Source organism: Pleurodeles waltl, chromosome 6 (genome assembly GCF_031143425.1).
Source record: "Pleurodeles waltl isolate 20211129_DDA chromosome 6, aPleWal1.hap1.20221129, whole genome shotgun sequence".
Classification (NCBI taxonomy): domain Eukaryota; kingdom Metazoa; phylum Chordata; class Amphibia; order Caudata; family Salamandridae; genus Pleurodeles; species Pleurodeles waltl.
Genome location: NC_090445.1, coordinates 750,269,258 through 750,281,540, shown reverse-complemented (window position 1 = coordinate 750,281,540; position 12,283 = coordinate 750,269,258). Strand labels below are relative to the sequence as shown.

At 45.7% G+C, this 12,283-nt stretch overlaps 1 protein-coding gene across 2 annotated transcripts in view; it reads left to right on the top strand.

The window, feature by feature from the left end:
• Positions 1 to 12,283, top strand: part of TDRD1 (tudor domain containing 1) — a 1,656,135-nt gene that overhangs the window by 1,547,305 nt on the left and 96,547 nt on the right. For both annotated transcript variants that reach the window (XM_069239312.1, XM_069239311.1), the window contains one exon: positions 10,692 to 10,919. In XM_069239312.1, coding sequence (XP_069095413.1) covers positions 10,692 to 10,919 — 228 coding nt within the window. The remainder of the gene's footprint in view (positions 1 to 10,691; positions 10,920 to 12,283) is intronic.

Sequence of the window (12,283 nt, the reverse complement as noted above, 5' to 3'; positions counted from 1 at the left end):
ATACAACATTTAAGACGAGTAGCCCGCATTGTTGTAGGGTTTGCCGAAATAGGCTACAAATTTAACTTTAAAAAAACAAAAATTGCCTTTCCTCAGCGTCCTGTTCTTGGGATATGAGCTGTCGAATGAAGGGAAGAGCCAGGCGCCACAATTCTTAGAAAAGTGTGCACAATTGCAACCACCAAATACGATTAAGAGGCTCCAATCATTATTGGGCTTTCTGAATTTTGGCAGAACATAGATTCCGGATTATGCTACACGCATAAAGTCTTTATATGAATTAATACGTCCTGACTTTTCGAGCAAATTTTGGACAATAGAACATACACATACTTTTCGAGAGTTAAAAGCAGATATGCTCGCAGCGAAACATGTACACACATAGGACAATAAGACACATTTGGTCCTCAGGGTGATAGCTGGGGCCATAGGGTTTACTTATGTCACATTTAATGATGGTGAGACAGTCCCATTAGCATACAAGTCACACTTGTATTCTGCTGCAGAGCAACGATTTGCACCCACAGAGAAAATTCTCACTGCTGTACAGATGGCTGTTATTGATGAGAGACCTCTGGCTCAGGGAAAACGCATTATTGTCGTTTCTCCTATTCCGGCCCTAGAGGCTGTTACAAAAGCTAGCGTTCCGAACGCAAAAGCACTCCACCCAAGATGGATTCAATGGGCCACGTCCTTGACAGCCACTGATGTAGACTACATTTTTGACCCTAAGTTACAAACTCAGGAATGTCTACAATATGAAGTTGAATATCCAGTTCCCGCTGACACGTTGCCTATTGATCAATATTAAGTAGTCATGTACACCGATGGCTCTGCGCAACCAGCGATTGGAACGAAACACAAATATTCTGCTGCATGTGCAGTGGTGAGCAGCTATATGGAGGGGGAGAAATTCTGCCCCCAACATACTTATACACAGACTTTAGGGGATTGTCCAGCACAATTGGCTGAGCTCAAAGCTCTACTAATGACTCTAGAACATACGGATCCAACACAGTTCACACTGGTTGTTTGTGATTCGTATTATTGCATCCAGTCCTTTAATGAATAACTACATTACTGGCACTTTAATGGGTTCAAAGATTCAAAAGGCAACAGCATCAAACACAGACTACTGTGGGGGAAGGTAGCAGATCTGAAAGAGATGCTACCCAGAGTCCATGTTGTGCATATACTTGGACACCAGCGCGTTGGAATACACATTGCTGGAAATACTTTGGCTGATGAAGCCGCAAAGTCGGCAGTGGCGGTTGCCACTGTAGCTGCAGTGACTCATTCGAGCTCCAAACTAGACACAGACATTATGGCTGCCATAAAAGCTGCGGTTGATGGCACGCCTTATCCTAAGGGATTTTCTAATAAGTATCAATACTTCATGGGAAGTATGCTGAACGCTGAAGTTAAGATTCCAGGTGTAGGCGTACGCGACATCCCCAATAAAGATGTAAGACCACAATTGATTAAAGTGGCACATGAGGGAGTGGCATCTGCACATGCTGGCGTGGCAGCTACAATTTCACTCTTACAGGCCCGCTATTGGTGTCCTGGTCTCTATAAAGAGTCCAAGCAGTATGTCCTTTGTTGTGACATCTGTCAACAAATTAAAGTATCAACAGCTAAGCGCCCGCCGCAGGCACCCCCTCTTAATTTCAAACAATCCTTTACAATGTGTGTACTTGGATCATTGTGGTCCACTGACACCGGATAGTGCATACAAATATATCCTAGTCGCTGTTGATTCTTGCTCCAGATTTGTGTGGGTGTGGCCACAACGCTCGGCTGACGCACAGACTGTTATTAAAGGTTTGCAAGTCTTTGTTGGTACATATGCAGTTGCGGCATTCCATTCGGACCAGGGCCCTGCCTTTGCCTCATGGGCATTCAGGGACACCATTGCTTTGTTGGGGGTCCAGCTCTTGTACTCGTCTCCATTTCATCCAGAGGTAAATTCTGTTGTGGAGCGATTAAACCGCGATTTAAAGCAATCCTTAACAGCCAGACTCTTAGGTGCAGGCCGTAGTTGGCTAACCCACCTGTATGGAGTTCAGAGAGCACTAAATATCCTGTCTAGAAGGTCCCTGGGGGGTTGTACTTCATATGAGCGCCTGTTCAGAACACAAATGTTTGTTCTGGATCTTGATGGTCCTGGTGTGGAGGCGGCGGAGACACCTTTTGACATAAATGATTGTGTCACTGTTTTACAGGACTTACAGCAGTTCTGTGAAGATAACTCTTCTAAAAGTGCTGCCTCCACAGGAATTAAGGATGTGCCAGTAACACCTACCGGCTGGATTCCCAGGGTTGGGGATCTTGTGCGTGAAAAGGTCACAGTGAAAAAATAATTTGACCTTTCTTATCGTGCACCAGTCCCCATGTTGGGTATACACGGCACCAGAACTGTTATTCTACCCCCGTTGCCAGGTGCCAAAGAAGATCGCTTGGTTTCTATTGACAATGTCAAGTTACAACATGTGGCCGATTCTACACAGCCGACCAAGAGGAACGCCAGTAGTTCCCGAATCCCTCTCGCTACTGGAGAAGAAGTTCCGCTTCAAGTTGTCTATACCAACACTGGTGCCTCTCCGAGCTTGGGGACGGTAGATGATGATTTCGCATTAGTTCCACTAACAACGACCAACTTAGAAACATTTGATCAAGTTACCATGAATACAGATGTGACGGATGGTGCTGTCTACAGTGTACCACCCCGAGAAACACCAACTCCTCCATTGACTACGGTGACGCCTTTTGCACGAACTGCGTCTGGTTACTTTGCCGACAACAACGATGGTCTGTCGGACTCGTTTGCCTCTTCGACTACTGACCTGTCAGGTCCACGTAAGCTGATGCGTTGGCTTAAAGATATGTATTTAGTTTCTCTGTGGCTTTTATTGACTATTGGCTAGCATTTTTTCTTTGGATTGGGTTTGTCATTACCTTTTTTCTGTTGATACATGGAAATTTTCTTCCTGAAAGATCAGCGGTTGAACAGGTGGAGGAGGTGTTGAAACCACATTTTTCATCACATAAGGTTCGAAGAGACTTGTCCTTTGTGAACATTTCTGCAGTGCCAATTCCAGATGGGACTGTGTGGGATAAAGTAATGTTTTATATATATGGTCCCACTGAAATAATTCAAGTACCGTATGTCCTAAAGTTATCAATGAATGATGTAGCAATACCAGGCATTGTATCTGATGATTGGGATGTGAAGACAGTTGACTCGATGATGACAGAATTGCAATATTATACTGTCTATGAAAATGAAGATGTTTACCAGTTTAGATACAATTATGGTGACATGTTTTGCTATAATTATTATGGGCACCACTTCATACATAAAGCAAGTGCTCCTAAACTGATATTTGACTATACTCAGTGGGAACATTGCCCGACTCCCCCGCAAGGGAGTTCCAAAACTTATTTTGATAGATTCAGGTATTTTTCTGGGCACCACCAAAAGACTGCTGAGTCATATTATTTTAAGTTAACTCTGACAAAAGATAAACAAATGTTGCTGACCAACACTAAATTCATGTATTCGGATTCCTTTGTTTCCCGATTGTCAATTGAAGGTTATGAATATTGGTTAAAAAAATGTTGATTTGAAAAGTGTTTGGGGAACGAAAAATTGGCAGACCAGTGGTAGAGAAACATTGTTTAGAGCATGTTTCATTCCTGTTCAAATGATTTTTTTAAATGAAACAGTATAGCAGACCAGCTGCTTAGGTTTAGCTATAATCAGAGAATTAAACATGCCCAGTATAGCTGCCCCTGCAAAACTTAACAATTGGCAGAAGTTAATAAATGCCACCTTCAGTGAGCTTACTGAATGGGTCCAGAATGGTACATTTAACACTTCATTGACACGTCCAGGCGGGTGGTTATTGTGGCCGGTAGATACCCACTGGTGTCATCAACGTTTTGTCACCTCCTCGGGGAGTTTCTGAACGAGTAGGTCAGACCCTCGCTATATATCCCCAGAAGATGTTGAAATAATTACGACATATAGTGTGGGAAAATTGTGCCACCAATGGCTGAAATCATTCTCGCTAGATGCAGTTAAGACACATCTCACTCTCCTGTCTAATGACACTGACTTACAAGATTTTTTGTCAGGCCTGAAGACACCACGTATGAAGCGTTTCTTGTATGAAGTATACAATGAAATATGGAAGCTTTCTCAACAAGAGGCTGCAGCCCGGTTAAGGCAGATAGATCAGGAAAATCTGAAAAAAGCATTAGCTGTTGTGGATAATGGCATTCACACCTTGTCCGACTGCATTTATACAATTAATAACATTGTTTCTTCTGCTATAGACATTAATGCGATCTGATATGTCTTCTTTATATCATGGACAGAGTCAGACCAGGTCCATTATGCAGTTAGGGTGGACGCTTCAGACTTTGAAGGCGGGTCGCGTTCCGTGGCAGCACATCAGTGCCAGGGAGATATTTTTCTCTTTTAATTTGACGCAACAACAACAACTAATGGCTAAGAAGGAGGCGACTTATGTCATGCTTAGCATTGAACAGTTAGAAAGATTGCCTTTTACAGTGGCTGAGATCCCCTCAGCAGAGTGGTTGATACACAGGGTTATTAATCTGCCTATTTCTACATTGCAATTCACTTCTTGTTTAAAACATGTTCCTGTAGGCAGATATGAGAAGCTAAGAGATAGTTACATCCATGAGGTGTGGGAGCTTTCCTTCTTGTACAAATGCCTCAATGGCATGAAAGAGGTCTTTCTTAGTGGCAGTGAATGTGAGACTTCAGTCAGCCATTCGATGATTTGTAAGCAGCTGTCTTTGCATGGGCCGTGTAACGCCTTGGTTGCAAATTTGGCTTGCTATCTGAAGGGAGTTCCCGTCCCCTTGATTAAACGCACGTTCTAGGTGCTTTCAAACGGCAGCTACGTCCTCCTCAATAGTGAAAACTATTGTGGTATGCGGGCCGGAATAGTTTACGTTGTTTCGGTCACTAAGGTTGTTACTTGCTGCGGGAATGTGTTGTTTCCCCCCACTAAAATTAGGGAGGTAGCAGATATTTGGCCTCACATTGCTACTTCCAAGGTGAATTTTGACAAGTTAAGTTGACTGAAGGCTTTATTGTTTCAGAAGCATGTGGCCCTTACATCTGCACGCGAGACCTACGCACTTCAAGTGGCAAGGTCGTCGGCGGAAATACAGTCCCTGTTAAATACAAACTTTCCGAGCCACTTTGGTGATCTCGAGGGATGTATATTTAATGCTTCCAGCACGGCTGGATTAGCACATTTTTTTAAAGCCGTTGGTATTGGTTTCGTTCACACCTTATCTTCCATATTCGGTTTAATACCTTTGGCTATTCATTCAATTTTCTGAAGCATTTTTGGGGGATTTCCGATAACTTTGGCTTTATTAGCCGGCATTTTGCTGTTGCTGTTGTTTTTCCGCAATGGCTGTCCCGCCGCAACAAGGAAAAATGTGGGAGCTCCCATTAGCGCAGCTGTGTCGTGAACGCATGATACAGTACTTTGGAGCAACACTCCTGGAACATTTGGAGTGTAACTGGTCTCTGTCATTCAGACCGGTTTTGGATTGTGTGCAGCCCATGTTTTGGTGCTGTTGGTGCTCTTTTGAACATGCTCTGGACGTTTGTCTCTCACAGCGACGCCCCCCAGTGGTTGATGCTGATCTGTTGATGTTCTCGATGAGGGCTCATTACCAGACATGCGCGCTGCGGCTGCGTTTGCTCAGAGAGGCTGTTTATGAGATACCCTTCCTTGAGGAAGTTGATATTAACTCGTTTATAGGCACTGCACGGGACGCCACCTTGGCTGACACTAAGGCTTTGGAACACACCGGCTCCTTGATAGTCTTTGGCGTGGAGTTTCCGGTTTTGTCATCTGTCGAAGTGGAGAATTTCCTGCTTTCCATGGCCAATGCTTGATTTGGACTTATTCAAAATTGACATTATCCTTTTAATTCGGCTTTGGCTGCATGCTCACATTTTGAATTACAAATTACTATGCTTGTGTGTCCTCTTAACTTGTTGAAATTGAATAGGGTTTTAATCTTATTTTAGCTTAGGGCATTTTTAGCTTCGGCTTAAACCACTTTCTACCGACAAGGGGAGGGTGTAGTGTAGCCATTTTTTAATGTAGCTTCATGCGGTTATCTTAACATATTAGGCCTCTGTGCACTTTGCCCTAGATGCATTTTATTCGACCTCGCACTGTTATTTTACAATAACCAATTTTACGGTCTTGTTTTATTTCATTCTGTCACACTGTTTAGCTTAGTTCTGCACTGTGTTCTCAAACAATGCATTCTTGCTCACTCTGCTTCGGTCAAGGCTACAGTCTGGTACATTGCCAGTAAACGTGGTAGAAGTTTAGTCTCTAGTGTTCGTAGAAAATACACATTCTTACGTAGGGGACATTTTCTTAGAACATCTGCGTGTTAGTTATAAAAACACTTTCTAGTCCTAGTACACGTCAGAGGGAGATTCTGACCAGGAACCTACAGCTAGATGCTGACTGCCCCTTTGCAGATGCTGATGCAGAATACAGGCCTTTGCTCAGGTATGAGGCTTGATGTCCTCCCGGGGAAACCTGAAAGGCAGGTGCTGTGCTCAGACTGTAACGTAGAGAGAACCTAATCTAGTTGCACTATGATAGCCTTATTCTTGTGCTTCACTCTCATCGTTACTATTTTAATCCTACTGTGTTGTATAGTTCTGGTTATTTCAGCTCACGCTTTGCTATCTAAAATGCAGTCGTTTTATTAAACCAATCTTTAAAACTTAAACTGCCTTTGTCATTTAAATATGAGACCGCACTATGTATGAGAGAACCGGTTGTGACCTGAGTGACCACGACTTCCCTGGGAAGTATTGAGATGTCATGAGCTCGGCTGCCCAATTGTCTCTTCCCTTTGGGAGAGATGAGGCACTGCTAATTAGCCGAGGCAAAACCCGGATTTAGAGTGACAAGAGTCATTCACCGTGGATCAGACCTAGTCCCCCACACTGTGAACGATCTTGCTGCTCAAAATCCAGTAGTCTCATTAGGATAATGAAAGCCTACGTGACAACCTCGGCCAGGTGGATTGTCCAGATTGTGCGAAGGGGCTAGACACTCCCCTTTGAGACACCTCCTCCAGCCATGCCACCTTCATACAATCGCATATCGGAGGATCATATGGCGCTTCTCCGTGAGGAAGTCCAAGCCCTTTTGGCCACAGGAGCTATAGAGAGGGTTCCGTTGTGTGAAGTAGGTTGTGGTTGCTATTCCCGCTACTTCCTGGTGCTGAAACAGGACAAGGGTCTTCGTCCTCTGTTAGATCTTCAGTCTCGCAACCTCTTCCTCAGGAAGTAGAATTTCAAAATGTTGACATTGGCTCAGGTCCTATCTGCCCAGGATCCTTGAGACTGGATGGTAGAGTTGGACTTGTAAGATGCATACTTCCACATTCACATCTTGCCGGCCCACAGACGTTACCTACGATTCTTGGTAGGTCACAAGCACTTTCAGTTTACCATGCTCCATTTTTGCCTTAGCAGTGCCCCTCGGGTGTTCACAAAAGTGATGGTGGTGGTGGCAGCTCATCTGCTCAGGTTAGGGGTCCCAGTCTTCCGCTACCTTAGCGATTGGCTGTTGAAGGCAAATTCGCCCCAGACAGTCTTCATCACCTCCAGACTTAAGTGAACCTTTTGCATTTGCTGGGGTTCTCTGTCAAAGTTCGAAAGTCACACCTGACTCCTTCTCAGACGCTCCCTTTCATTAGAGCTGTTCTGGATACAGTGCAGTTTTGGATGTATCCTCCCAAAAAGTGAGACCAGGATATTTGGCTGTGATACCAATGTTTCAGCCTCTGTCCTGGATTTCGGTGAGAATGACTCTGAGGCTGCTGGCCCTCATGGCCTGCATCCTGCTAGTTCAAAAAGCCAGCTGGCATATGCGGGCTCTGCAGTGAGACCTGAAGTTCCAGTGGGCGCAGCATCAAGGGTTTCTCTACAACAAGGTCCAGATCTCGGAGGGAACTGCAAGAGCCCTGCAGTGGTGGTTAACAAATCAGGATTGGGTCAGAGGCAGATTTCTTTCCTTTCCCCAACCAGACCTTACAGTAGTGACAGATGCGTCACTCCTGGGATGGGGCGGCCACATGGGAGAGGCGGAGATCAGAGGCCTCTGGTCTCTGGCGAAAACCGGGCTTCATATCAACCTTCTGGAGCTCCGAGCGATTCGACTAGCATTAAAAGCATTTCTTCCTTCTCTCAAAGGGAAAGCAGTGCAGGTGTTCACAGACAACACCACCGCCGTGTTGTACTGCAACAAACAAGCCAGAGTGGGGTCGTGGAGCCTTTGTCAAGAGACTCTTCGCCTCTGGACTTGGCTGGAACATCAGAGCATTTCCTTGGTGGTTGAACACCTGGCAGGCTCTCTGAACCCCGGGGCAACCGAACTCAGCCCATGATGCGTGGTCGATCACTAATGACGTCTTCATCCGGATATGGCGCAAGGTCTCTTCCTTCAGTGGGGAGAACCTTTGTTAGACTTGTTTGCCTCCGTAGAGAACGTGCAAAGTCACCTGTTTTGCCTGTTGCCGTTTCCAGGGCAGCACTTGCTCGGCAAAGCTTTTCGTCACGAGTGGAATTCAGGCCTCCTGTACGCCTTTCTGTCCATACCACTTCTGCCCAGAGTTCTGAAGAAGATCAGGGAATACTGGCCCCAAGTGATCCTGGTGGATCCAGACTGGGCACAAAGAGTCTGGTGTCCCGAGCTATTGAGCATGGCCATTGCTCCTCCGATCAGACTGCCGCTTCGGGAGGACCTTCTGTCGCAGCAGCAGGGGAGGGTCAGCTACCTGAACCTGTCCGCCTCTGCCTCCTTGCGAGGAGATTGTGCGGCAACAGTTGATGTCTTTTGACCTGCCATACGAAGTCTGTAACCTTATCTTGGCAGCCAGGCGTCCCTCAACCAAAACCAAATAGGCCTGTCGTTGGAAGAAATTTGTGGCATGGTGCATCAACAAATTTGTCGATCCTCTGTCTGCCCCTCTTTCTCAGATCCTTCTCTTTATCCTTTCACTTGCCCAACAGATCTTCTTTATTACAATCTCCCATTGTTGGGAGGTTTCTTAAAGGCCTCACACATCTTTTTCCTTCTAGCCCATTCATCATGCCCCAATGGGATCTAAACCTAGTATTAACATACCTTATGTGTGCCCCATTCGAGCCGCTTCACAACTGCCCTTTACGCTCTTAACTATCTAGACTGGCTTTTTAGTTGCCATTACTTCTGCCCGCAGAGTAAGTGAGCACCAGGCTCTTTTATCTAAACTTTCTGGCACTACATCCTGACAAAGTGGTACTTTGCACAAGGGCTTCTTTCGTACCTAAAGTTGTGACACCCTTCCATGTTGTGCCATCCATCACCTTGCTTAACTTTTATGCACTCACACATTCCTCACACGAAGAGGAGAGACTCCACCGTCTGGACCCAAAAAGAGCATTGGCATTCTACCTTGATAATAGCAAAAGAGTTCCGGGTGGACAATCAACTCTTTGTGAGATGTATGTGTGCAGAGAAGGGGAAGGTGGTGCAGAAGAGAACCATTTCACGATGGCTACTCTTGTGCATCAAAATGTGTTAGGCTCTGGGTAAGAAGCAACCTCATGAAGGTTTGCATGCCCACTCCAGCAGAGCTATTGCTGCTACCACAGCGCTAGCACAGGACATTCCAGTCTTGGACATCTGTCAGGCAGCAACATGGGCATCTCTGCACACTTTTATCAAACACTACTGCCTGAACAGTCAGGTCCGCAGGGACGTTTACTTTGGCTGTTCGGTCCTGCAGGACTTCTTGGTGTGATCTTGGTTCTCAGCCCTCCACTGGGGATGGTATTGCTCAGGTATCTATTCAAAGGTAAGGAATCGGCAAGTAGAAGTCTCTATCAGATGTACAAGTTACTACCCTCCAGTAATGATATATCTGGTAGAGGCATATTCTAGTTGCAGATTCCTTACCGACCTGCCCATCTTCCCCACACTGCAAACTGATTTCAAGGGACAGGAACTTCCCTTTAAGGGCCTTAGTTATGGCGCACCACTCTGTTTTCTTCATGGCTCTGTGCTACTTGCGTGGAAAGTCGTGAAAAGAAACTGACGTCAGAGCGCCGGGGTGGTGCCTATATACCACCGTGACATCATCACAGTGAACATGATGCCAATGATACCCGTGGAGTTGACCAACGCCACCTGACGGCGTGCAGAGGTACTGGTTGAAGAAAATTCTCTGGATCCTGACTGACGCCTGGGGGAATTCAAAGGTAAGGAATCTGGAACTAGAATATTTCTCTACCAGATATATTGTTACCGAAGGTAAGTAACTTGTACGTTTTGCACTGTATGGTTTTAATTGAAAGATTTTTGATGTGTTGTTTATAGGGTAGGAGGCTGGCAAGGTACTTTCCTAAATATAGCTAGCAAATAAACAAATTATTTTATTGGCAGAACAGTCTCTATTAACAGTCCTTAAATTTGTACAGTACCTTTGTCTGTAATGTTTGTAGAATTGTTAAAACACAGACATTTTGTTTCGCAAAAGAGAAACTTGGTATATGATAAGAAAACCAAAATGTTCTGTGAAATAGAGTACACCAGTGTTTTCTCTTTATTTCTTAGGATTAATACCTCATACTGCTGAATGGTCTTTAAGTGCAGTGGAACGCTTCAAAAGTTTGGTTCTTGATAAGGATGTCACAATCAAAGTATTAAGGGTTTGTGACGATATCCACAGAGTGACCATGGAAATGCAGGACCATCAGGGCATGATAAATATAGCTGATTACCTGGTCCGGGAAGGCCTGGCATTACGCAGCAAGTTGGTAAATGAGAACTTTTCAGTTACAGGTAATCAATTTCTTTATTTTCTAAATTAAGATTTGGCATATTTGTGCATGTTTTTTAACCGACGGGCCTAATTACCTGCAGTGGTACATCTCCTTAGTATATCTACTTCGGCAGTTACTATTATTCCCTTACCTGTAGGAGGCCCCTCTCCAGTAGAAGGTATTGGAAGCTCCTTTTGAAGCATTGAAAACAGTCAAAAAGTCTGTGAGTATTTATGTCCGGATATATGTGAATTCATTGAAAATGCAAACTGAAAAACATTTAAGGTAACTAAATCATGGAAAACCAATATCTGATAGAGACTTCTAGTTGCAGATTCCTTATCTTCGAATTTCCCCCAGGCGTCATACTGGATCTAGAGATTTTTCTTCGAGCAATACCTTTGCCTGTCGGTAGGTGGCGTCTGTTGACTCCGCAGGCGTCGTTGGCGTCGTCGCAATGATGCCGTCAGGAGTAGTACATAGACGCTGCCTTCGTGCAGTTACGTCAGTTCTTTTCTTTCCGTGCCACGCGCTGATAAAGAGGGAGCTACTTTGGTCTCTTTTTGACTGAATTCAACCGTTTTGTCGACTTTTGTAGTGAGATATTTGGTGCGTCGAGCATGTCCCTGAAGACCAGTTCCAAGCTGTGCGAGGACTGTCACCGCATGATGTTGGTGACGGATCTGCATCGGGTTTCTATGTGGTGTCTCGAGCACGACCCAAAGTCGTGCTCCGAGTTAGTCCCAGTCTTGATGGAGAGGAAGGTCTTGAGACCGTTCGTAGAGCCATCACCACTCGTCATCTTCAAAATCTTTGGGTGCAGGTAAGAAAAAGAAGTCGTTGAAGAGGTCCCATCACTCTCTGACTTTGCCCCGTCGCTCGTCTGATGCGACGCGGGAGGAGCGTCGAAGCTGAAGGCCTCCATCTTCAGAGCCTGCGTCTTGGTCCGCTCTGCGCTTCCCAGAGTTTCCAGGAGCTGGAGCGACCCCCGCCCATCTTAAGGAGTTCTATGAGGCCATGCGCCTCATTTTTGGGCAGACCGACCCTGATAGGGTGCCTTCGGGTACAAGGGGTTTGGTTGAGGGGCCTTCGGGTTCTGCGCTGGTGGCTTCGGCTCTGGCCATCGAGGTACCCTCCGGATCCGCTCGCTGACCCGCACCGGCGCCAATCGCACTATTGAGACCTTCCCCGGCGCTGGGTTGATTGTCGACACTTCCGACGTTGGTAGTGCCCACTATCGACACCGACCCGATCCTTATCCCCAACGACTCGGAGTTGGAGTGGCGTCTGCCGATGCTGCCTTTGTCTTGGATGGGGCCTATTCACCCCAGGTCGGATTCTGACCCTTTTTCCTTTGGGTACGAATTCGGAGGAAGGATTGGA